Source organism: Lasioglossum baleicum, chromosome 13 (genome assembly GCF_051020765.1).
Source record: "Lasioglossum baleicum chromosome 13, iyLasBale1, whole genome shotgun sequence".
Taxonomy (NCBI): Eukaryota; Metazoa; Arthropoda; class Insecta; order Hymenoptera; family Halictidae; genus Lasioglossum; species Lasioglossum baleicum.
Window position 1 is genome coordinate 14,753,976 of NC_134941.1, and position 25,182 is coordinate 14,779,157.

Genomic DNA, 25,182 nt, shown 5'->3' on the forward strand with positions numbered 1-25,182 from the left:
CCTCGCGGTAGAAATGGAATTTCTTTTATATGCAAGGTATCTCTCCTAATTTGAAAAAATGTCGGACAAAAAAATATATGATTGAGAATTTCACAATTTCAACGTGTTAGTTTGAACAGATTAGAATCGTTAAAGAAGAAATAAAATTTCTACTTGGCTCCTGTTTCGTACCGTTTTTATTTTGCATGAATATCCGCAGTTCGATTACGTTCGAAGGAGCGAACATTGTTTACAAGACCATTGATGAACTCGAGGCAACCTCGAGGAAAACTTTTGCTAATCAGACTGTTTATTCTATTTCATGTGCCCCTCTGACATTTTTTCTTATTGGTAGTAATAAAAAGGGTGTTCGTGGGTTTTATTTGACAAATGCAGCCTGTCGATGCTATACGCTCTTGTAAATAGGCTAGGGCAAACAAACAGCCGTGTTCTTCACACTAAAGTACCCATTAACATCCTTGCACCAATACTGACTCGTAATAAAAACATTTAATTGCTAAATAAAATTGCACCGGACCGGTGGACACCGATTTCACGGAAAAATTGTACAAATCGTGCTGTCCATTAAATGCAACAGAAGCTAAAAGCTACGGAACGTGCTTAGGGCTTGAGCCAGTGCACTTTGTACAACATCGGAAACTATAAATAACCGTGTAAAACAGTAAGTAAAAGGATACAGCGGAAACGTCGGGTAAGGTCGCGACGCACTGCCATAAAATTACCGCGTATCACAATATTTTCGGATTACGGAATGTTCGTGCCTTTTTCCGAGCAGCTCGACGAAGCAAGTGCAGCGTTTAATATCATCGATTTACACAATCCCCTCGAGTCCTACGGCAAGTTGTGAAGCTGATGAATCTCATAGAGATTGTGAGTGCGATTGAACACGTCCTCGGTGACCTGTAACATCTTCGGCAAGACATCCATGTTCCTTTGAACCTCAGACCCACAAACCTAGAAACAATTTACCGATGTGAAACAAATTCTTAATCCACTCCGTAATTAGTCGTTTACCTTTTTGAACAAAAGTTCCCTGGTGGGCATGGTATACATGGCAACTACCGCTGCCTTTCTAATCACCCATGGATGATGCTTGGCTAGAGTCTTATTATATGCATCCTGGCAAGAGTTAGACGTTTTGTCAACATCCGATAAGTCACCTAGCTGCCTCAAAAATTCCCTAATAAAATCTGGAGATCAAACAAGCATACAATTATTAAAATTGTAAAACTGATCATAAAGAAACGGATCATAATCTATCTCTGTCAAGCAATATACTCGAGAGACCCGTCTCAAATGCTCTTGTTACAGATAAATTACAATATGGAGTGCTACCTAATCCTCTGTGAAGCCTCAACAGAGTACGAGCACCGTTCGTGTGGTCTCCCTTATCGAGAATATTGTTCTCCTTCTCATATAATAACATAGACTTGACTGTAGTGTAATTCTGGTCGTCTTTGGTCAAGAGTTCCACCAGTATCTCGATCTTTTGCTTCAAGTCTGAGGAGACGAAGCCGAATACGCTGCCCATCAGCTGGAAAAATCTGCGCATAGGTGTAACATTGTTCTGGATGTTGATCGTACACAAGAAATCAAACAAATAGAGGATCTAACAATAAGATAACAAATGAGAGTCACAGAAACATTGTTTCTATTAGGAACACAGCAATGAAAGGTTATGTTTGGTGAGTGGAAACAGTTGTTCGATTGGTAAACTTACTTGTAGAGTTCATTGTACGCGTCTAGGTAGGCTCTGAGATCTACATCGTCGTCCTCGGTCAACGCACGGTCGAAATGATCGTGAACCAGTTTCAAATCGAAGAAACTTAACTCGGAACCCTCCGCCATCTCAACGTTACAGTCTTCGAGGCTCGCAATTCGCTACAAACCTACTTGCCACGCAGGTGCAACGTTTGAGCCACGTTATCTGGCCAAAGGTGTCATTCTTATCTTTTACGAAAACCAAATTACATGAATAACAAAGATGGTTCGGTAGCTAAGCTAACGCTGTATCCCTTGCTACTATATATCTATGTATATATGTATATAATTAACAAAGGTGTTGTTCAATGGTCGGACGACAGTCGGCATTGTTATCAGTGTTTACATTGTCTGTACCACCGACGAGATACTGCCAGATGGGAGATCGTGTCACTCGAATAATTCGGTGCTTTCTTACGCCCTCTACGATATATTCTGGCTGGAGTAAGAAACAGAAGGCCAACGACGTGATCTCGTCGGTAAGAGGGCAAATCATCACGGAACCATATTGGTTATCTTGAACACCGACGAGATACTGTTCCTCGTCGGTGTCTTGAATTGTTACATTCTGCACCGAACCACCGACGAGATACTATTAAAGACTGCCAGCCCCTGTGCTATTCAGCGAGCCCGGTAACCGGGCGCAACGGGCGCGGGGATAACGTGAAAGTTACAGTGATCTGATATACCACGTCGCTAAAAATTCGAAATAGTGCCACAATAATGCCAAAACATCGTCTGAAATATGGCGGAGAATGTAACATTTAATAATAATCGATATAGTTTCGTGATAATTCGCATTCTCGCCGATGCATCGCGACGAGAATCTCCTCAGTGGTCTTCTTCACCGACAAAATGCCGTCGTTGGCCTTCTGTTTCTCTGGATGGAGCCAGAATATATCCTAGAGGGCGTAAGAAACACCGAAAAATTCGGGCTCGCCAACTCCCATAAGGCTGGCAGTCTTTAATAGTATCTCGTCGGTGGTAGAACTTTTAGCGATGTGGTATTTCAGATCACTGTAAGTTCCACGCTATCCTCGCGCCCGTCGCGGCCGGTTACTGCCCCGCTGAATAACACAGGGGCTGGCAGTCTTTAGTAGTATCTCGTCGGTGACCGCGCCACCGACTCGATACCACGTCGGTGGAGTTGTTAATATTGTCGGCATTTCAGGACACCGTTAGTTCCATTTTTGGCGTCGCTGAATAGCTCATATCACTATTCAAATATTTCCAAATGAAGATATCAATGGAAAAGGATATTCGGCAAAAAGTAAGTCATTTTCCAAGATCTAAATTATTGATATTTCTGCATAACTGACACTCGTTTCATCCCAAGTTTCTCAACAGTATCCCAAAGCGTCGCTTTCGTCAGTCTCTTTGTCCTTTCCATTCCGGCTTAATCTAATTGGAAATGAATGGGCGTTAAACGTTTCAAATTTGTCTTTCACCTTACACGCACCTATTAATTAAACCAATCAAGTCTGAATGGTATGTGCAACCGCGTTTTCATTTGCGTGAGCTCATTCACTGCGAATACAATGAGCGCAAAACATCCGTTAATCAGGCGGACAATTAACCGATCATTGAAAAGTTATTATATCGAATACATCTCTATCATACGCGTTTTGTATAATCGCGACGAGCGACCTACATTTTCATATTAAAATTTATTTCAGTCGTTCCGTTCCTTAAACTCAGTTTTTAAACTGCAGTTTACATACTCTAAGATCACAATTTTCCTCTATTACTGTGATACAACGTAAAAGATACATAACGTAAAACATAAAAGATAAAAAACATTGGTTCACATAGAAGAGTTGCAAACTACAACGTTTTGTATTTTGTCACGTGCGTAGCAAAACCAATTGTTCTACTTTGAAGTGTCCGAATATTACTGGGAGTCACTGTATGTCTAATACCGCGGCAGCGTTTAGCTGGCTGCGTCCATTATGCCATCGACGATTTTCGGGGAACAAAGAGTTTGAAAATCTCGCTGACACAAAGATGTATGTTGGTAACTGGTGTCCCTGGGGGCGTTAAATAATTCACCGCAGCTGGGACCGAGGGTTAGGTAAGAGGCGAAGGTTGTGGGAGGGCGAAGGAGGCGAAGAAGGCGAAGGTTGAAGGGCCGATCAAATATTCACGTGTACTTCAACGCGGATGGAACTAAGCAGCGTCGAGTACAGAAACTGTGTAACTGTCCGACACTATTTTCCTCGAAAAAAAATCTTTTACGGCTGCTTAAGAAAGTCTAGGGAGACACTGGTGTCCGATGAATGCCTATCGTCTACGACCTGAATATTCACCTTTTTTCCCTTCGCGCAGAACTCAGTTTTCTTCCTTTTTTTACGATGGTTACGCGCGTATCCGGTTAAGCGATCCCGAGGGATCAAGTTGATCGACCAATCACGCTGAGGCGTATAAAAATGCGTCGCTTGGGCGTTGTAATACCGGCCGAAGCTTGTCGACAGCCATCGGCTTCGATATGGTTACCCATGGTCTTCGATGAATTTGGTTAGCTTCAGCGTTTTCTGCCCTTTTTATCGGCCATCGACATAAATTTCCTTTGTAACTAACACTCGCCCAGTCCCTCGATAAAATATTGATGCTACCAGCTAAGAGATACTCATAGAGTCCACCCTGAGGACTCTTGGCTTCCTCTAGCCATCCGAGAGCCCTGACAGAAACAGTTTCTTCAAGATCAAACGACTCTGTTCCTCCATCTAGTTTTCTAGAGGGTGAGTTGCGAATGCCACAGTGACCATCGAGTCTCCGAGTGCAAGAAAGCTGATCTCCTCTGGGGAAGGGTCGAAAGAAATTGGTCAACGAGGCGTGCTCCTCGCCTAATCATCATTCTAATTATCTCGGTAACCCAATCCAGTGTTCGTGTCGCGCCTTGGCTTCCTGCCTCGATTCCCTCCACGAACTTCTCGATTCTACACCCGGGCCACCCTGCCTAGCGAATTTTCCACCCTCCAACAACTTGCTTCCCCACCTTTCTGAAACATTCGCGATCCTCTTCCGCCGTTGGTCCCGTCACCTGTTCCCCTTTCTGTCCATGCATTGTCTTAGTCTCGCCGCGGGATAGCCGACGACCGCCCATCTAAGTTTAACAATTAACGGCCGACTAGAGAAAAATAAATTAATTGCGAACTGCCGTGTGTCAGGAACACGCCGCCTAAGCTTGGGAATGGGGGATCTTGTTGGAGATCCGATTGATCCTGCAGACCTCGAAGACGATTGATAAAACAGGATCAAGGTGGTCGACAAATTTTAGATGACTTTGGTCCTTCACCCTTCGCGATCGTGTGGTGACTCCGACGCGCTGTACAGTGGGGAAACTTGACCTAACTCGATTCAAAAAGAAATAACTTTCGGTAGAAATGAGATAGAGCGATGAATTTTTTTTAAATGAAAGCTGAAACTATGCAGAATATGGAAAAAATAGGGAGATTACGGTACGAACGGTTTTTAACCTTGAGAAAATTCTACGGGAAATGATATATAGCAAAAATTTTTAAAATTTTCTTCCGCCCGTGGTAACGGAGAAACCACATTTTCTTGAAATTGTGCAAGTTTAACGAATTTTCTCAAGGTTAAAAACCGTTCGTACCGCAATCTCCCTATTTTCCCATATTCTGCAAAGTTTCAGCTTTTATTTAAAAAAAAATTCATCGCTCTACCTCATTTCTATCGAAAGTTATTTCTTTTTGAATCGAGTTAGGTCAAGTTTCCCCACTGTGCGTCGTTAATAATTCTTATAGCATTATTCAAAATATTTGTCGCGTTGTTAAATTTCCGTTCGATAAATTACTAAATGTATTTAATATTTCAAGCCGGAAGAAAAATTCGGCTTTCGAATTAGAATAGCTCCGAGTGCAAAGGGTCAAGATTTCATCATCCTATCTTTCCGTCTTTGAGAAGGTAGATTTTAATGTTCCACGTTCGGAGAGGGATGTTTTGTGGATAAAAAAAAATGGAGAAGAGAGAGGGCATAGCGACTGGGCCGACGACAGTCACCCCCAACGACTCCGTCTGTCCCTTCGTCTCCTCCTATTGTCCCGGTCGTCAGGGCTGACAGAAAGTGCAAGCATCGGGGACGAGGTATTTGTCATACGTCGATAGGCGTCAGCATTGACACACTCTCCGGGAGCCGTGAAACGGAAGTGGCGTTCGGGGGCGGCGACGATTGAAGGGTTCCAAGGGAAAGACAGATAAATATTTGAGGAATTTGTCGTCGAGGAAGACGCCCGGCATCGGGAGACCTATCGCTTGTTTACCAGCCCTGTAAGCAAGGATTTCACTCAATCCCCGTATGCAGAATGCATGGGGGAGAACAGGAATGAAAACAGAGGTCGGGTTTGGACCCGGGGGTTGTAATTATCGTGAGAAAACGAGATCTCGTTTCCACGAATTCGACGATACATTCGTATGATCTTTGTACAAAAAACTTTCCGAATTGATTAAAATACAAGAATATTGAACAGCAATTTTCTGAGAACATTTTGAAAGATCTCGTTCGCCTCAAGTTGAACGTAGACCAAGTCGATCCTGCTCGGAAAATAGATATCGACGCGTGTTCCCTAGGGATTTGTAGTTCTTCACGCAACACCGGGACCGCGTGTACCAGCCTGATTCAAAAAGACGGTCCGCGCCAGCGTCTCTCCAGGGGGTAGTTTTAAAATTCAACCCCCATACGAGGTCTAAAGGGCCGCACGCTACACTGTGCTCATATCAATCCGTGGGATCAATAGGAAGTCGTCTGGTCCTGGCTAGTGGGATCCGAGGACGCAGGATATCTCCACCGAACGATTCCGAGCGAATTACACGCGGTAAATTCGGCTGGGGGAGGATTACACGCCCTTCACCGAAACAATTATCATAACTCAGATTTCTCTTCCACTACTTTCCCCCTCCATCTCGTCATGGGATCTTTAAGACGCCTGAAAAATCTAAATGGTAAACAGTTGGCACAGCGAATCACTTTCCGAGCTACCTAATATTTTAGCTTCAGAGTCTCTGTAGACTGTGAGATTCGCTCGGAATTAATTCTGTCGTGGTTTGATTAGCATAAAATTCACAGATAAAACGTTCTTTTATCCTTTCTGAACCTTCTACATTCGAAAAAATTTCTTTCACCGAGTATCTTCGAAACACCCCTTTGTCCAGCAAACGTTCTTAACGTTCGCGGAACAAGGGATGAAATCCGCGTCAAATATTGTGAAAGAACAAGTAAACGCATCCCAGACGGAATCCCTCCACTCATCCGTATTATACGAACACTGTTCATCGACGCAGTTCGACAGATCGTTCCCTCTGTTTATTTTTTTATTAACATTCTCTTTTTGCTCCAGGTCGTTGCGCAAAACCGTTTACACTGTTTCTCGGGTCCGTGTGTCTTCCGCGAAGGGAATCCTTTGGTAATCCAGATTTATTTGTCCCTCAATAATGTCCAGTCGCCGGTGCATCGAGCGTCGCGCGACTTTTCCCTGTGTTTTCCATAAATCAAGCAACATTTTCCTCTCCCCTGTAAATAAAGCCTGGCGCGTTGCCGATCCCGAGCCGCGGCCGAACGGAACGGAACGGAACGGCGCGAAATTGATCGGCACTGGGTTAAGTTTCGATGCGTGTCGGCCGCCGCGTCACATACGGCTACGATTCGTAGCCCGCCGCCGCTAATCGTATCGATCCAGCACTCTTAATCCATTAATGAACTTCCCGGGCTCGTTTTACGCCGGCTACCTGGGCTTTTCGCGCCTCTATACTGTACACGACGCCTGCACACGTTCCTCTCGCTCCCCTGTGTCTCGCAGCGTCTGAACTCGCGTTCTCAGTCGCGCCAAGGTTCCCAACAAAATTAATTTCTCGCTTGATATCATAAAAAAATGTATTGTTCAGAATTTAGATTTACACACTTCGAATTTCGTTTCGGGGCCAGTTGGATCTATTTTCGTATGTATTCTGTATGCAAAATAAAACACATGCAAAAAGACGATAACTTTTTTAATATTGTACTATAAGATTTGAACTTTTTTGGGAAGCTAGAGCAATTAGTTTGCTACAGGATGTGAAAAGAAATTTTTTCAAAAATTGCAATTTATCGGAAGTCTAGAAGAAATACTAAAAGTTACATTTTACAACTTTCTTCTGCGGGCCTATATTGAAAATTTAAAAAATACGGAGTAAACTTTACCGAACTCAAAATTAGTATCTTTCTCCTACGAATTATGATGTATTTGGTATGTAATCCGGTAGATTAATGTTACTTGCCAAACTATTCGAGGTTATTCGCGAAATTTCGTCACTTCCGTAACGCTAGAAAATTGTAGCCCCCTCAGCAAAGAAGTTTCACTTCAAAAATTGTCTGCATCGATTGCGAGAGATGGAAACTGAATCGAATGTTATTTCTTCCCATAATGATTTGAATAAAGGAGAAAACATATATCGACATCTTCAATTTTAATAAAGATCCGCAGTCTAATAGCAAGTTAAGAATAAGTTAAGGTGCAGTTCACAAGAATTTCCGAAAACTCCCGAACGATTGCTGTGTTTCATGGTCGACGCAGACAATGTTTATTTCGCCCACAGATCCGCGATCTAGCGATCGTTCTTCGATTCGCTCGTTCCAGAGCCCGGCTTCGAGAATCGCGACTCCGCCGTCCACGAGCAGAGATCTCCGTTAGCCAAGGAGTCTGCAGATGTTGCTCGTTGGCACAATTTCCTGTTCCGCAAACAGACTTCTCGGGGCGAGGCGAGGTGAAGCGCACGCATCGAGTTTACCCAGGCCTGAACGGAATAAAACAAGGCGCTCGCGGGGGTAAACTACTCGGCTGAAATCACCGGACGCGGAGTAATTCAGGTGACTGGAGTGGATCCCCGTTCGGATTCGTCGCCGTTTCCAGCCGTCCGACTCGCAATTTCCATGCAAATAACCGTGCGCCATAATTCGAGGACGCGGCTTCTGGGAAAAAGATTACAGTCAGTTAGTTCCGGGCCGGGGCGCTCGCACGGATGAACCTGTGCTTTTCTCGTTGCTCTCCTCGAAGCCGGAGGAACAAAGTGCCCAGACACGGTGTGCAACGTTCGAACAATTTCATTATCAACGATGGAAGCTATTGCGACGTTCCGATACTGGAACGTATATTGATCCTTACAGCTGGACCTGTACTCGATGGACCGAGAGGGCAGCTGCGCCGCAGGACCTTGAAGACCAACCGGACCCCCAGCCTCCTGGGAAATGATACCACTTTGCAAGGAGCGAATGGAAATCACCCCTGGATCGCCTCCGGCTACGTTCTCCTCTCTCTCTCTCACTCACTCTGTCCTTCTCTCGTGGGTCGTTCTTGGTCAGAGACGATGACGACTGCGAGGGACCGGACAACGATACTGCTCTGATTAAGGAGCGGTCGTGTCCCCGAGACCGTACTCCCTTAACCGTCCACATGCGGTGCATTCTATTCTTTGTAATTGCCGAGAGAAGTGTCCGTTCCCGCGCACTGGAATCGCGCATTAACTCGCTCCAGACCTCATTAGTGTCCTGTAGATCCTGCACCTCCTGGGCCGGTAGCGCGCGAACATCAGGTTGGAGGGAAAGTTCCGTCGTGTTTCAAATGAGCTGGTAATTTTGCTTGTAAATGGAAAACACGAATTGACAGGTTATCGTATCCTCTAGAAGACGATACTGTGGTGATCTTGATAACTCTGGAAAAAAGGGGTCGACAAAGAATTTCGTACAATCAGCTTAAAGCTCTCCTTGAACCATGTTATTTCAGCTAAACAAATTTCCGATCGAACCGCTAGCGACAGAGTAATCTAAGCTGATCACTAGACTGCGGATCTTTATGCAAAATAAAAAATGTTTGCATTGATTGCAGGACACGGGAGCCAAATAAAAATTGTATTCTTCTTTTAATTATCCTATTAAGCTGAAACTGTATACGTTGATGTCCTCAAATATTATTAACATGTCCACTTCTTTAAATTGTACTCGTCCATTTTTGTCATAAATGCATAAAATCCGCAGTCTACTGATCACGCTTCGTGATGAACTCACCCTGTACAAAGACGCTCAAAAAAATATTCAAGTTTTTGGAGAATATGCAGAAGGCACGTGTTGCTTTTTATTGGTGCGTCCAAGGGGTCAGTGTCGCGTCTTAAATTCTGTCGCGGACTTGTAGCTGCAGGAGGAGCAGCGGTCTAACCGCATTGTCGGCAGACATTAGCCCCAACAATTCCGCATCAATTAGCGCGGCAGCCAAGACAGGGTTCGAAACGAAACCCGATAACCGAGGAACACACTCGGTTTTCCGGGCAGTTTCGGGTGGCAAGGCCTTCCGTCGTTGACAGTTTATCAAATTGCAGGGCCGGCCCGTGTGCCCCTAAAGGGATGTAAGGGGTCGTAAGGTAGAACGAGGCTGGGGGTAGCTTATTAGAGCCACGACAGCAGCCAGGGTTCCACCTTGAAACCTCCAACCAACCACCATCTTGCCGTGAGTCTTACCACCTTGCTTCCTTCCATCGTAGCTTTCCTATCTCCTTTCCTCCTTCTCTCTCTCTCCCGTCTTCGCTCACCGTCTTCGTCCCCTATATAGTTCAAGCACCGTAGAAACGTGGCTGAACATAAAGGGTCGCCTGGGACCGCTGTACTTGCCGCTCGTCTTTAATCTACGAGGTCACCAAGCAACGACGACGACTACCACCCTCACAGCAAATGAGTACAGGTGCTGAGAAGACGTTGCTACATTCGAACGACAACCCAATCCTCCGTCAGATTTAATATCACGACGATGGACAGCGAGCGAGACGTCCTGCTAGAGAAAGTCTTCAAGGGTTTCGGTTTCGTTCGACTCGGATTTACAGAATTGTTTACCGAATCTCAGCTTCTTTCCTTTCTCGATGCAGACCTTGAACTTTCGGACACATTCTCTTCTCGGCTGACGTCCCACAGCTGAGAGATTGAAGAATCTTCTTCAGAGAGGATTTGCGTCTTTGCGAAAACAAACGGAGATCTTTCTCCTTTTGACGTTTATTCGCTGATTAAATAATTCGCTTGCTTTATTCTTGTCTTCTTCGTCTGTCCTTCTTTCCACGTTTCACTAATTTATTTTTGTCTTTCCACTTTTCTTGAACGAACAGCCCAGGCGAAAATTTGGTAATTTCAGGGGAGGTGTGGCGGAGAGGTGAGCTATAATTTGTGCCCGTTCGGTTTCGTTTTTTCGAGGAGCAGGATTGGAAGGCGAGTGAAGGTATCCCTGATTCGCTACCGCCGGAACATTTGAGACACTCGAGATGCTCCCGTAACCAGGGTAATCGGAGGTTGCTCAGAAACGGTGAGAAAGTTAGGTGGAGTTGGAAACAGGAGTGTGGGGAGTGCACCCCTCGTGTGACGAGTCGTTTCTTGACAATAACGGACCCTCGTCACGGCTGCTTGTGTCCAAGACGACGTTACCGTCGTCTGGAAGACGTTTTCATCGTGCATCATCCGGGACACTCGTTTCACTATGAGGCACCACTGTTAATAATCGCCGAATGACTCTTCGCGTCACCTATTATTTAGTAGAACCGAAAGAAAGAGCTTCTCTATCTCGTTAACCCCTTTCCTTACGATTTATTTTACGGTTTCAGCGATTAGAACTGTTTTTGTAGTCCGCAGTTTCCTAAAAAAGGGCGAAATTTATATCTATTGTATGCCTACGTGTCCGCCAATAACTGTACATTAGCAAAATCAAAATAGAATTTCATCTCGGTTTAAAGGAGATTAATAACACACATAGTTATTAGACTTTGTTAAGATTCTTCATCACGAGTTTGACGCGATATTGTAGGGCAAGGGGTTAAAGGGTCTTAATCGATTTTAAATAAATTGTTTGGTTGGGAACTGACTCGTAAAAATGAGTTTGTTCCCAGTGAAAATTCGTGGGTGGTTCTAGGTTTCGCGAGTATGACGGTTCGGGGTTGAAAACGCGCAGGACACAGGCCGGCTCTGCACAGAAGGATTAACGCGATCAAGGGGCTCGAATGGGAAAATTGTGTTTCCGCCGCGCGGATTCCGCCGGCGGAACGTCCTTTTAATTATACTAAGTAACGTTTTTCGTAGCGGCGTCCTCGAAGATTGCGCTGGTCATAATATTTAATCACTACTCGTTCCCGGCGTCCCGCCAGCAAGAAGTTTCGCCGTCGAAGCCCTGGAAAATGAATCGTCCTTTCGTCCAAAACCAATCTTGCTCCTACTCGAACATTTTTTTACTATTACAAACAATTTGTTTGCACTGGTAAAATTGTTAGGATTTTTGTGAGTTTGGACGGGTCGATCGGTGTAGAAGGATCCTAGTGGAGAGAACGGTTTAGGGAAAATGCAAGGCGGAGGAAGACAATTGATTTCCAGCGGCTCGCAGCCTCGAACCCTTCCGATCTTAAAGATTACGAAACAAACAAGAGCGCGAAGCCGGGAAATGGGGTGACGATGCAGGGGAGAACGACGCCATCCCCTTCAGACGTCGCCCCCGACGGTGGTTCCGCGAGAGACAACGATTTTCTGTAATAAGCCGGGGTGGAATTGATTATTTCTAGGAAATTTCGGGCTTCGGCACAGACGACGCATCCTGCCGCTGGATTTTATAGTAATTCGCTGAATATTTATTGCTAAGAGGGGAGGCGGGGAAAATCCTGGCCTAGAAAATGTAGTCCCCGTGCCTCGTATTCAATGCAGACAATTTTCATTTGCTGCTTCCGTGACAATCGAGTCCAGTTCGGTCTCGAGAAAAATTCGTGCGTAAAGTTCTCCATCCGGTTGGATGTTGTGCAAGTCTATCACCGCGTTTCCAAGTCCGCGCCGATCCCACGTAACAAGATTGTCGAGAGAAACCAAAGGAGTAGTGCTAAGGAGTTGTCGGTCTGGAGGCGGGTGAAATCAGATTAGCAGGCAGACGCGTAATCGGGGCTTCTCGACATCGCTACCAGCGGACATCGCGTTTCGACTAGAGCCTAGCTGCATCGTCTAATCATCGATGCTTCTTCGTAAAACAACGACCACCGCCACAGACAGTCCCCGCAAGAACCTCTTCGACAGAAACTTCCCTCGGCCTCGGAAGGAAACAAACTTTCCACCATTATTCCACCTTTAAGTAGCAGAAAAGTCGAGTGGCCAGGATGAAACGAACGAAGGGTAGGAGAAAAGGGTTTCGTGGCTCTATCTTTGATTCCAAAGAATAGATCATTACTGGATCTGGAACGGTATTAATTTCTGTTTCATACATACATCGATAGGTCGCAGGGGAAGTAGCACCAATCAGATTCCACCTGTTTACCGAAAGCTACGCGGCCGCTGCTGGATCTCGTCACGATTTCCACTGTCTATACGTTCGGCAAGAAAATTGGCAAAGCGCGGGGGGTTGCGGGACGCTCATTTTTCGATAGGGGTTGCGACCGAGACGATAGGGCGCGAGGAATGGCTAGAGCGAACGAGGGAGAGCGAGAAGAAAAGAGGAAGGACGCCTCGTCGCGGAGAAAATAAGAAAGCAAATTACCTAGCAGTCACCTACCCTTCGGGGGGTGAGGTGTCGATATGACATGTAGGGAGACAAGGGACCTACGGCTGGCAACCCCTGGGGTTTATTACAAGGGTGGAATCAAATACACCGGGTGTCAAAAAATGAAACGCCACCCCACACCGCGTGCTTCCTTCGCCGCCCTATCCACGGTGAAACGTGGGATGAGGTTACGGTAAGTTACGAAGGGGTGGCGGAGGGTGGAAGTTGTAACGGAGTCGGGTTCGGCTGGTTCTTCGCGGGCTGGGGACTGCAGATGGCTTTTCCTTTGTCAGCCCCCGGGAAAATCCTGACCCCGATCATTGCGATCGGCGATCCGATAAATAATTTGCTGGATAAATAATCTGGGAGAAGAGTGAGACATACTCTTCCGTAGAGTTTTTCGTGAGATTGGAAAGTAGTTTTGATAGATTCCGGTCTTGGTCGAATTTCCCCTCGCGCGCCTCGAGAAGAAGCTACGAAGAGAGGAAGATTCTGTGTTAGGTCAGAAGTTAAGGCTAAATGATTGAAGAATGTCCACGCGTCATACCAAAAGACCACCCCCACCCTTTCGTAGAACAGCTAATAGATTGGAACCCATCCTCGATGTGAAACGAAAAGGCGTCTCATCGGTCGAGGTTCACCGAGACTGTCATCGTCCGCAAGCATCGTGTCGTTGGTGCAATCCTTTCGGATCGTCGGCGAATCCTCCCACCCTTCGCCATCCAGCCCGAGTAGACCAGAGGGGTAGGCATCGCGCCGGGTGTGGAAGTAGGGGACAAAACTCACCCTAAGAAGCCTTTAAGAACGCCAAGGCGGCGGTGTCCCAGGGTTGGTGGGGTATAAAAGTAGCCGCATGCGCACACGCCTTGAAAAACTGCGACCCGCCTCCGGCGCCGCCTCTACCTTTCTCCATCCCTTTTCCACCCCCGCGTCGCGATCCTCTCACCTAGACCACCCCCGTGCCCCCCTCCGCCACGAGTCACCCCCCCGAAGACGCGGTCGTCTTAGAGGACGAGCTGCGGCCTTTTTCGAGAATTGGCTTCGGCCAACATGTGCTAACCGTGTGTGATTACCTCCGGGTTCGGGAACGCGAAAACCACCCCCTATCCACCAGCAACCCCGCGCCGACATTTTTCTTCGAGAACTGGGACGATTTTCCCGCGCGACGAAAATCAAAGTGTCACGCACCACGGACATTCACGGGAACAGTTTCGTTTCTTCTTCTTCTTCTGCTCCTTCCTCGACTATGGATCCGTTCGTTTCGATTCTCTTTGGATACTCGAGGAGAAGAGGAGCTTCAGCGTGAGTTGCTTCGGGTTAGATACCGGTGTTTGTATCCGGTTTGATTCCCTTTTTTTTTTCCACGGATTTTTCGTCCCTAGGGGCTGATTTTTTCGGGGTGATTTTGTCCACGGTTTTTCGGCGGACCGGGGTCTCGCGGGCGGGCGAACCGGGAGCACCAATTATTTCTTGCCGGGCGTTGAAGGGGGGTCGGAGGGGTTGCGAGCAACGACTGGCGTTGATCTAATTGGTCGCCAGTAGGTAATTGTTCGGTCCCGATAATTGGGCCAATTAATTTGTACGGAAAAGTGCGTCGATAATCGCCTAGCATTCACCGCCGCGATACCGATTATGTGGACCGTGTCGGATGCGGGTTGTGGAATATCGTTACCGTCGAAAGGGCGTTCGCCGCCCCGTGAGTGTGCTAAAACGTAGCGGAAAAAAAATGAAACGAAAAAACCGATGAAAATGAACGGAACAGAGACAGGCGACGAAAAAATGTGGAACGAGGGGAAAATAGTTATCCGAGAGGGGGATCGTCGAAAGGGGCGCGGGGGACGGGGGGACGCGAGCGCGAAACCCCTCGACTCTCCCGGGGACGTAATCGAATATATTTTTCTTTTAATTGAAAAATATCGTCGCTGCGTTTCGGACTGGTAATTTTATGGCGACAGGATTTAATTACACGAAATCACGTCGAACCGGACGGTATAATTAAATACCTGTTCCTCCCCGTGAAAAACTGACGCGCGGCGCGGCACGACCCCGTTCTACACGCGGCCGCCGCCAGCTTTTTATTCGAAATATTCGACGCTTTCGCGCCCCGGTTCTACCCTCCGGTAGTATTCGATTCGTGTCGACGCGGGCCGAGAACTTTCAAATTCACGCGACGTTTGTCTTCCCGGATCCCATTTTTTCGGCGTCTTGAACGCGCGCGGAATCCTCGAGCTGAGACAAATTCGTTCTTCTATTATTTACACGCCGTTTTTTCGAACACAACTTCCTTTCTAGACTGCGGATGTTTATGCAATTCGCAATTTTTGTAGACGAGTTTCAAGACAGTGGAGTATAAAATAAAATCCCATTTTTCGTTGTGGATATGAAATAAATAAAAATTCCATAGGAAGCGCATTTTAACGAAGACGTCTATTGTTGGTATTGTCACTACTTTTCTGTCGGAGAACACTGCGGACATTTTAGTGAAATTTGGCGGTGTCTGATATATCGCGCGAACAGACAACGATCACGAAATTATTGCGCTCATAAACAGCGAGTGTACGGGACGCGTGTCGAAAGACCGTGGGCGTAAAAAATGCAGGAGCACAGGAAAAAAAGGCGATGTATCGCCGGAGGGTCCGATGTATGACGAAATGCATCTCGGGAACGCGACATTTAGGGACGCGGAGGCGTTGCATTGTTACCCGTAGGGGTGTAGGATTATATGGGGTGGCCTCTCCCGTTCTGGGATCCTCGTGACTTGCTACAGATCCGTCATGATCGATAGTCTTTTGTCGTCTGTCGAAAGAGAAACGCGCCTATCGTGTCTCCCTGTACTTAATTCCGACGACTCGCCTTTTGATCTGAATTAGAGTTCGCGCCAGTATCAGTGAGAGTTTAGTTTTTTAACATATTGCTGACCGGTTACGAGTGTACTCGCGTTTCTATGTTCAAACGTTGTTCCCGCGAAGAAGCTGTGAACAAAGCTTTAAGAGCATTTTAACTACACAATACAAGGCTTCGGTCTTGCATTCAAATGAAGAACAAATCAAATGAAGAAGTAAATTTCTTTATCACGAAATTACACTGTCATCACTTTACTGTCTTTCGCAGATTTGCAAAAGTACGATTTTAATTGATTCCAGACTTAAAAAGACCACTACCACGGAAAATGAGATTCTATTCGACTCGAGTTTCTGAAAATTCGTCTGCAAGAATTGTAAATTGCATAAACATCCGTAGTATCGCCAATTTATAATGGATTCAAAGACCACAGACCATCGTCCGGTCCATAAGCATACCGTCTCCAGCGATGCGTGTCGTTGGTAGCTCGGTCGCGTCGCAATAACGATAATTGTGACCACTTGAAGGAGCTCCACCCTCGCAATCTGGCAAGATTCGTTTCTGGACTCTCTGTGGAACGGGGCAGGGCACGTATGACGGGGGCATTAAGACAAAGTATAGACCCCCTCCTCTTTCACCCTCTCTGTCGTCGGGGCGAGTCGTTTTCTCCCTCGAACTCCTCGGGTGCTCCGTTCCGCTCGTGCACCCTCGAACAGCCCCCAAGCATCGCGCAAACCCCCCTCGCCCGCTCTGTGTCCCTCGGTGCTAAACGCAACTACACGAGGGACCTTTCTGCCGTCTTTGTTTTCCCTTTCTTCCCAGTGTCGTTTTGCAGTCTCGCGCGGGGAGGTCGTTGAACGACAGAAACGCGCGCGGCGAGCAGTGGACCCGCTGCCGAAACGAGAAAAAAGAAGAAGAAGAAGAAGTAGTAGAACTAGAGAACAAGAGAAGAAGAAGAAGACGAGCAAGAAGGGTGGAGCAAACCCAACTCTCGACAGAGAAGACAATCCCGGGTGAACGGTGTGGCCGGCCAGCGAAGGGCGAGCTCGTTATCGGTGTACCGTGGAACCGCAGCCTGCAAACGATCACAGAGACTCGGTAATTACCGACCTCTCCTCCTTTTTCTTCGAAACCGCAGCTCGGGGGTGGCTTCCGCTTTTTGCACGGTTTCTCTGGGACACCTACAAACAACATCCACGCGGGATCTTAACGTCTCAAGTGCCGGAGTAATGCCACGAGGACTGTCAAAATGTCAAAGCTGTCGAGCATCCTGCTGCTTGGTGGGCTAGACAAATTCTTTGTAAGTTTTTAATCGACCCGTTGCACACGTGGCTCGTTCAGAGGTTTAAAATGCTGCAGTGCCACGTCGGTGACACGTCAGACCATTAGTTCTTCCTGAAACAGTGATCAAACGCGAGAGATCAAACCATCGAGTTGTCCATGTGGTCCTCTTAAAATCCAATCTTATCGCAGTGTGAATGGCATACTGTTGGGACAGCGAGTTCTTTACGAAACAGTGATATCGAACGTGGGAGCGTGAGTCATTGAATGCTCGAGTGTATTCTCGATCGATCAACAGGGAGTCTAAAGTGAAAATGAGGGGTCCAGCCAGTGACAAGGATTCGAATAAGTGCGTCGCCCAGTCAGAGTCTCCGATTAGGCTCCGTGGATCGTACAAGTACAGGCACCGTGATCAAGCAGCCTGGTCGCGTCCGTGACAGTGTTTCCGTGCGAGCAGTTCCTGTTCATCGGTCTATAATCCGTTTCTATAGGCGTACACGTGCAGCGAGGAAGGCGAGCTTCGTCGGAAGGTGCCCGAAAAACAGTATTGTGCGCGAGGATTCGAATTACAGTGACTCCTCGAAAAGAAATTCCAGCTTCCATTCAGGAGAATCTTCCGGCCGAGAGACATTCCTCCGCGATTCTTCCGATCCTGCGGCAACAGGAGGATACCGGTTCCGTCTCTCTTTCTCTTTCTTCTTTGGACGAAAGGAGGGGGCGTGCAGAGGAGAACTTAGGCGAACAAAAAGAGAGAGAGAGAGATAGAGGGGTTACGAGGAGAATCGGAGAAGGGGGTGTTGTCATCGGGTAGTCGCGATCAGCAGGAGCAGCATCAGGATCCGCGGAAGAGGGTGCAGCAGGAGAGAGAGATTTTTCCCCACCGCTTGGAAAAACCGATCCCCACCAGTCACTCGGCTAGCACGGCCAGGCGGCGGTGGCGGTGGCGTGGAAACAGAGACAGCCAGAGAGAGGGAGAGAGAACGAAAGAGTGAGAGAGGCACACGGAGGGGTAGGTTACCCAGGGTGGTCTCGGTGGTGGCTGGGGGCGGCAGCCTCAAAAATACACCGCAACCACACCGCGCGGCTCCACCGCAGAAGCCGCCATCTTCCACCGCCGAACCGAAACGAGACCGCGCGAGTTAAACACCCTATCCTACTTCCCTGTGGAAGTTGCCACTGCCGCTGCCGCCGTGCCAGCCGACCACCAAGAAGTGTCCTTCGACAGACTACGCGGCACTGGTCGACTGTCAGTCAACGGATCCGCCGGAAAAACGCCGATCCTGCTACGCGGAACAACGCGCCACAACGCGCCGGAACGCGCACGGCCGAACCGCCGATGTGAGTACTCGTTCGAGATGTGACAGCGTGAAGTGACAGTTCCAAGACAGTTTGTCAACGGTATCGACGGATTGCCGAGAAGACAGTGATCACGATCGTGCGACTGTCACAGTGCTTCGGCGAACAGTTCGCGCGAACAATTCGGTCGAAAAACTGGTGCGCTGATTTGGTCCGAACGGTTGGTTCCGGGACTTGGTTTCAGGGATTGACACCGAGGATTCATTTCAAGGATTCGTTCGAAGAAGTTACACAAAGAGGCTGCCTCTAAGCGTTAGTTCTGAGGATTTGTTCTGAAGATTGACTATAAGGACTGGTTCTGAGTTGGTCTAAAGATTGACTCTAAGGATTAGTTTGAAGTGTTGATCTGCGGGACTCATTCGAAAGATTGACTCGAAGAATCGCTTTGAAGAATTGGTCCCAAGGATTCACTCTAAGGATTTGTTCGAGAAGTGTTGGTTCGAAAAATTGGGGTGAGGAATTCATTCGGAGGATTGGATCGAACTACTGATTAGAGAGATTGGTTCCAAGGATTGGCTCAAAGAACTGGTTAGAAGGATTGGTACGAAGATCTGCACCGAAAGATTGGTAGAAAAATCTGGTTAGAAGAAAAGAAGTTCTGCGAATTGGTCCTAAGGATTGGTTCTAAAGATTGGTACAAAGATCTGGTTCGAAAGATTGTAAGAAAAATTGGTTCTGAGGATTTGTTCTAAGGGTTGGATCTGCAGACTGGTTAGAAGGACTGGTTGCAGGCGCAGTTTGGTCGTGCGGACTGTGAGTGGGTCGCAGGGCTATGATTCAGTGAGGGACGATGAAGAGTCCCGTGTGAGTGTCGTTCGGAGCGGGACTCGATGATCCAGAGTCCCGGTTAACACCTGTTAGAGGGTGTCGGTGTGATTATTAGCGGATCGCGGGCCGGTTGCAACCGCGTGTTTCGTCGGTTTCGTCGATGAGAAAACGGCTCGATAGGCCGAAGAGCGGCGGAGGACTTCGTGGTGGGGCAGAGGGCCGATCAAAGAAAGGAATAGACGACGACGGCGAGGGGGCGTCCCGACGTCGATTCCAATAAAACGAATTTTCCCCGCGACTTGGCAATCGAGACGAGGAAGAATTTGCAAGCGGCTCTGCTGTTGCCTCCCCCCGGACCCTCTGGTCGCGGGATAATGAAATAAGGATCAAAGGGTCGTCCTTGGGCCACGCGGTAGTCGCGCGTGCCGCCGTTGAACGTGCTTTTATTGTTCATCGGGTTAATTAACTGTTGAGCCTCTCGAAGCATCTCGGAAGATCGTAGTGCGAGATTAAGGATTGTTTAAAGACGAGAGAGATATTTTTGAAGTGTCGAGTGAATTTAGTTCGAGGTTCGAAGTTCTCGTCGCGGAGTGACAAAGTTTCGGGGAAAAAGATTGAGCCGAACGAGAGGCAGGTTGTACAAGAGGAAAAGGACATTGCGAAGAAAGAGGCTGATGATCCCGCGCTCATGACGAATCCTTTACGAGATGCACGCCCCGAGGATCGGCCTCCAGGCTTAGACTATCCCGATCCGAGACTGGTGCGGAACGGGCACCAGGCTCACCAGAACTCGGTGCATCCGATCGGTGGACCGAGGATCAGAAGGACCAGGGCCACGTCCTTGAGAAGAAGAATGCACCTGGCCAACGAGGTCCCGCCGCAAGGATCCGCCGCAGGCAACAATTTGTCCGACTATGCGCTCACCGCGGACCTACTCGCCGAGAGGACCTTGGATGGCCTCTTCGCCGAGCATCCTGGCGAACTGGTGCGGACAGGTGAGAAAAATCTGATTCTTCCAAAAAAATTCGCTTCCCTTTCCTCTTAGGATTCTATTGGCTGAAAGTCCATTCGAATTTTTCATAGTTTATAACGTGTTCCGAAGGGTTCCATATACTTTGGATTACGATCGAGTAGAAGAATTATCTAAATGTGTACAGGAGAGGTTTCATAGAAGTCCGTAAATTTTGTTATGTTATTGTCATCTTTCGTTTTCAACAAGTTATAGATATAGCCAAGTGACCGTTTCTGAATGTTCTATTCAGTGAAACGAGCTTTTATTTCCGATTACGACCCCCGGGTAATTAATCGTAAAACTGCATTTTCATTTCCCAATTTTCTGTATTGCATATTTTTTAATTAAAACGCGCAGTACAATATATATTTTTCCATTGCGTCAATCTTTGCAGCAAAGACACATATATGACAAGTTTGGTCATGGTCGTTAGAAAACGTGAAGCAGATTTTTAGACAAGCGACGATTTTGTTTTACTGTAGATATGATGAGGTTCGCGATGCGTATTGACAGTTTTTGGCTACGGTGTTTGTTGACAGGCTCCCCGCACGTGGTTTGCACGGTGCTACCAGCACACTGGAGGTCGAACAAGACACTTCCGGTAGCGTTTAAAGTGGTAGCTCTGGGCGACGTCGGTGACGGGACACTGGTGACGGTGCGTGCAGGCAACGACGAGAATTGCTGCGCGGAATTACGAAATTCCACCGCGGTGATGAAGAACCAGGTCGCGAAATTCAACGACCTCAGGTTCGTCGGCAGAAGTGGTCGAGGTAAGACGTTCTTTCCATCCGGAGCCAGGTTGCTCATATTTTACCCAGACTTGGCACAGATTCGTTCAAACTTGACCCAAACTCGGATCAAAACGAAATGAAGTTCTTAAAACGACCTACATTTACCGCAAACGCTCTCAGATCTGATTCTCGAACCACAACATCACGAAATTCGACGAACCCTCGTGAAATCCCCGGAACAACCTTCCCCGCAATTTCTTTCTCGGCATCCCAAGCCGGATACCTCAATATCCCATTACCAGACAACCAAACAATTACCCTAAGGGTGGTGTGTTAGGGTCGGATGTTCGATCGAAAAACTGCGCCGATCGCCGGCTCGCAGCTCGAAGAAAGCTTTCCAGGTCGGCGGTTGTTAAATGATTCAGGGGCTGGGTACATTAAGTCGGTGGGCCGACTGATGGCCTCGTTTTTCCTTGGACGGTTGGAAGAGAGAGAGAGAGTAGCATAGCCCACCTGGCCCCCTCGTTTCATCCTCATTTTTAATTCACCCGGCAAATACCGTGACTCGATATCTCGGCCGTCGCGTCGTCGCGGAGATTTTTTAATTCCCGTCTCTCCGCGTTTCAATAATTCAGCGTTCCTTTTCCACCCGCGGAAAAAGGAGAACGATCCCCTCGGACAGGAGGGAGGGCGCCGGAGACATGGAAAAGAAAGAGAGGAGCACAGGGTTGGAAAGAGAAAAATCAAGAGGATGGGAGTCGCTGAATAATGCCCGCCAATAATCGCCGCCATTACTGACGCTTAATGCAAACGTTTCTCGCAGGACGTTCTCAAAGTCTCCCTTCTTCTGCTTCTTCTTCTTCTCTTGGTCCTTGTCTTTCTTTTTTTCCCAACCCCTAGCCGACCAAAGAGGGCGGCGAGGATCGGCAGAGATACGAGTAACGAGGCGTCCTTTAATTCCTTTAATTCGACCGAGTTGCACCGACTCTGCTTGCACCCTCTGCCACCCCCGCGTCTTCCTCGCGACTTTCAAGAGAGCAGTCACGAACCTGGTAGTCGGTTAACGAGGGGCGGCTGGTCGGACTTGTTTATGGCAAATTGGAAAAGGAAATTGCGGGGTCCGCGATATCGACGATCTTCTTCCTCTTCGACGTTCACCCATCTCCCCGCAGCGAAGCCTGGGGGCGGAGGTGAGAGTTAAACGACGGTGGTTTAAGTGCCAGCCTTTTTTTTCAACATCCAATCCAGACCAACCGGGTGGAGGCTTGTAAATTTGCAAGTATTTTTACGGTTTTTCTTTCCTCGCAGTTTATGGAGGAGTTTGTACTGTTCTTTTCTCTGCGGAGGGTTGTTCCATCGCTTAGGGGGCTGTTCGGCCGGGGGTGAGGCACTCGGTGGATCACTGTTTTTACTCGGAGAAGCCCGGAGCACTGTCCCGACGCGATCCCACGGCGGAAATATTTCCGGCAGATTGGAATATCGGCGTTTCCCGGACACGCGGAAAACAATCTTGCATGATCCGTCACCCTCATAGAGGTTCTAGAGGCAAATCGTTGCGTACGGCTGGTAGTTAGGGGCTGCCCGTAATACAGTAATGAGGGCTTACTGCCATGGAAACCAAAGCCGCTTACAGCCAACCACTCTACTCCCAGCCACCCACACACCCACCCCCTCGAACCACCCCTCTCTCTCCACCCTATGCCCCACCACCCCTCGTGGCCACCCGACCAGCCGCTCTCTCGCCGTTCTATTCCGTGATTCCCTATATATCCGCGATATCCTCCTCATTCGACGAATTTTGCGAAAAACTTGTGAAAACCAGTCGGACGGTCTTGATTGTTCCGCGACGAGGGTCGCTTCCAGCCCGGGGGATGAAGATCGAACGCGCCTGGGGGTTGAAGGAACCGGCCGGATTATTAGGCAAGTTTGCTTCGTTTCAGAAAGTTGGTTCTGTGCTCTTCGAGGATACCTCTTGGACAGATTCTGGTTTTTTCAAGAAATTTTTCGCGTGTCTGACCAGTGCTCGTCTTATCCACTGATTTTCATTCGTGCAATTAGTGTATTAATTTTATTCGAGGATATTTCTTTGATTCTGTGTGATTGATAGAATATTAAAATGTTGATCGTCGAGCATAATTCTGCATTTAATTTTTTTCAATAAATACATATTGAACACAGACAAATACATATCGAAGGAAGGGGTTGACACAGTAGTGAGCGAAATTTAATTTTGAATATTGTTTCGTTCGCCGAATGGGAAAGAAATTTTATTATTATCAATAACTGCAAGTAACGGCGGTGTATTATTTTACTCTCTAAATAACCAAGGGAATTCATCAATGTTAAAGTTAATCGTTTAACGTTGGTTCCGTTCGTTATTGTATTCTATCAATAACCAAGAAAATTTGTTCTTATTAATTGGTGCAAGTGGTTGTTCAATAAAGACCTACTGAAATTACTCGATCTCGGTATCGCTAAATAAATTGCTTCCAATTTTCGCGGTGGCCGAACGAACGATCAACGCGTTAAAAGACACTCGAGACCTTCCGGTTGCCAAAAGCGCGCCAACTCAAAGTGAACCTGTGCCAAAACAAAAAACAGAAAGGATCAAAATTCGCGTCGGGGTTGAAAGGAATTTCGAGTTGTCCTGTAAAACGGGTGATCCAGTGATCGTTGCCGATCACCGATAACGAAACGGGGTGGTTTTGAAGGGAGGAGAGGGCTGATCGAACTGGCTGTAGAGGGCAATCGTTATCATCTACGGAGCCCGGCAAACAGATTTGCTAAATAAATCGGAAATTTATGATGTTTGCCAGCGAGTGACGTCGCGTATCCGCGCGCATAATACCACGGAGACGAGTCGCCGCGCCGTTGCGCGTCGGCGGTGTTTCGGCCGCTTCATATACAGATTCCGTGTACATTTTTCCCCGTTTTTTCGCCTCCGTTATTTTGCACGCGGCCCATGCGCGCACTGACCATTTTGGGGCAAATATTTGTTCCATGCTCGCTCGCGGGCTTCGCCATGCCAATTTAATATCGCGAATGCGGATGAGGAATGATTTTAGTCGAGATGAGCGGTGAGCATTGCTCGCAAAAATTGAAATGAGCCGCCGACACCGCCGCTGCCTGGGAACCACGACGTATTCCACCACCACCGCACGCGCGTGTTCCATCCTCGTTTCATATCCAACACCTCTTAATCGGCCGATAGTCGCACGGAAAAAAGGGGACGTACAATCGGCGTGTTAATCGATTACTGTCCCTCATTCAGCGATCTGCCCCTTTCTACCGCGAATTATTAGCTCGGTAAGAAATTAATGTCGGTTTTCGCGTTATCGAACCTTGGCGCTTGGTTTCGGGATAACGATTCACTTGATTCTGTTTACTTTGTAAAATCATTTTACATCCTGATAGGCAGAGTAGGGCAATAATCAACTAATATTTGAAAATGACTAACAGTCTTTTTGAATGTTAGTCATAGCAAAATAGTCATTAGTCAAAACTTTTTGATTAGTTAGTGATAACTAAATGGCAAATAGTTCGTCACAGCTCTAAGTAATCGTTAGCTATAGCTTATTAGTGAATTCGTAGTTGATGAGCCTCTACCAACCTAACACTTTGACGAGGTTCACGATCAAACTTGCTATTGCTGCGGGAGTTGCTCAAAAATTGAGAAAACGTGTTGGAATCGCGAAATCACTTGTTTCATCTCGGGAACACGAAGATGTCGCGAGAAGCGTCAGTCGCGAGTGTCATCATGGTCCCGGTAGTCCTGACAAGTCTCAGGGACGCGGTAGAGCCCGGTGTCTCTGGCATAGCGTGGATTCATCCTTGCTCGCGTTCGCCCGAAGAGAGTCGCTCTCCGGACGCCTCTCGCCCGGGTACAGAGAGTTCGCGAAACAAA

The 25,182-nt window shown here is 47.5% G+C and overlaps 2 protein-coding genes across 4 annotated transcripts in view; one reads left to right on the forward strand and one right to left on the reverse strand.

Moving 5' to 3' along the window:
* Positions 1-158: 158 nt before the first annotated feature.
* On the reverse strand, positions 159-2,132 carry LOC143215326 (ceramide-1-phosphate transfer protein). Its single transcript, XM_076437389.1, has 4 exons — positions 1,721-2,132; positions 1,336-1,544; positions 1,015-1,190; positions 159-954 (listed from the first exon to the last, which is right to left on the reverse strand). Exons 1-4 carry the CDS (start codon positions 1,846-1,848, stop codon positions 832-834), a joined length of 636 nt encoding a protein of 211 aa, XP_076293504.1. The 5' UTR covers positions 1,849-2,132; the 3' UTR covers positions 159-831.
* A 12,187-nt stretch (positions 2,133-14,319) lies between these two features.
* LOC143214803 (uncharacterized) overlaps positions 14,320-25,182 on the forward strand; it is a 35,525-nt gene continuing 24,662 nt past the window's right edge. The window contains exons 1-3 of one of the 3 annotated variants that reach the window (XM_076436207.1): positions 14,320-14,591; positions 16,966-20,530; positions 21,087-21,317. In XM_076436207.1, the coding sequence (XP_076292322.1) occupies positions 20,224-20,530; positions 21,087-21,317 (538 nt within the window). In that variant the 5' untranslated portion in view covers positions 14,320-14,591; positions 16,966-20,223. Of the gene's footprint in view, positions 14,592-15,148; positions 20,531-21,086; positions 21,318-25,182 lie in introns of those variants that run through there. The other 2 variants (XM_076436206.1, XM_076436208.1) reach the window with 2 other exon arrangements.

What these genes read in the sequence shown, in the direction of transcription:
- LOC143215326 (XM_076437389.1), bottom strand. Translation starts at nt 1,848, where the DNA reads ATGGCGGAGGGTTCCGAGTTAAGTTTCTTCGATTTGAAACTGGTTCAC. An exon ending in GCGTACAATGAACTCTACAA is followed by an intron (nt 1,545 to 1,720) that starts GTAAGTTTACCA and finishes ACCTATGCGCAG; the next exon opens with ATTTTTCCAGCTGATGGGCA. An exon ending in GAGGCTTCACAGAGGATTAG is followed by an intron (nt 1,191 to 1,335) that starts GTAGCACTCCAT and finishes TTTGATCTCCAG; the next exon opens with ATTTTATTAGGGAATTTTTG.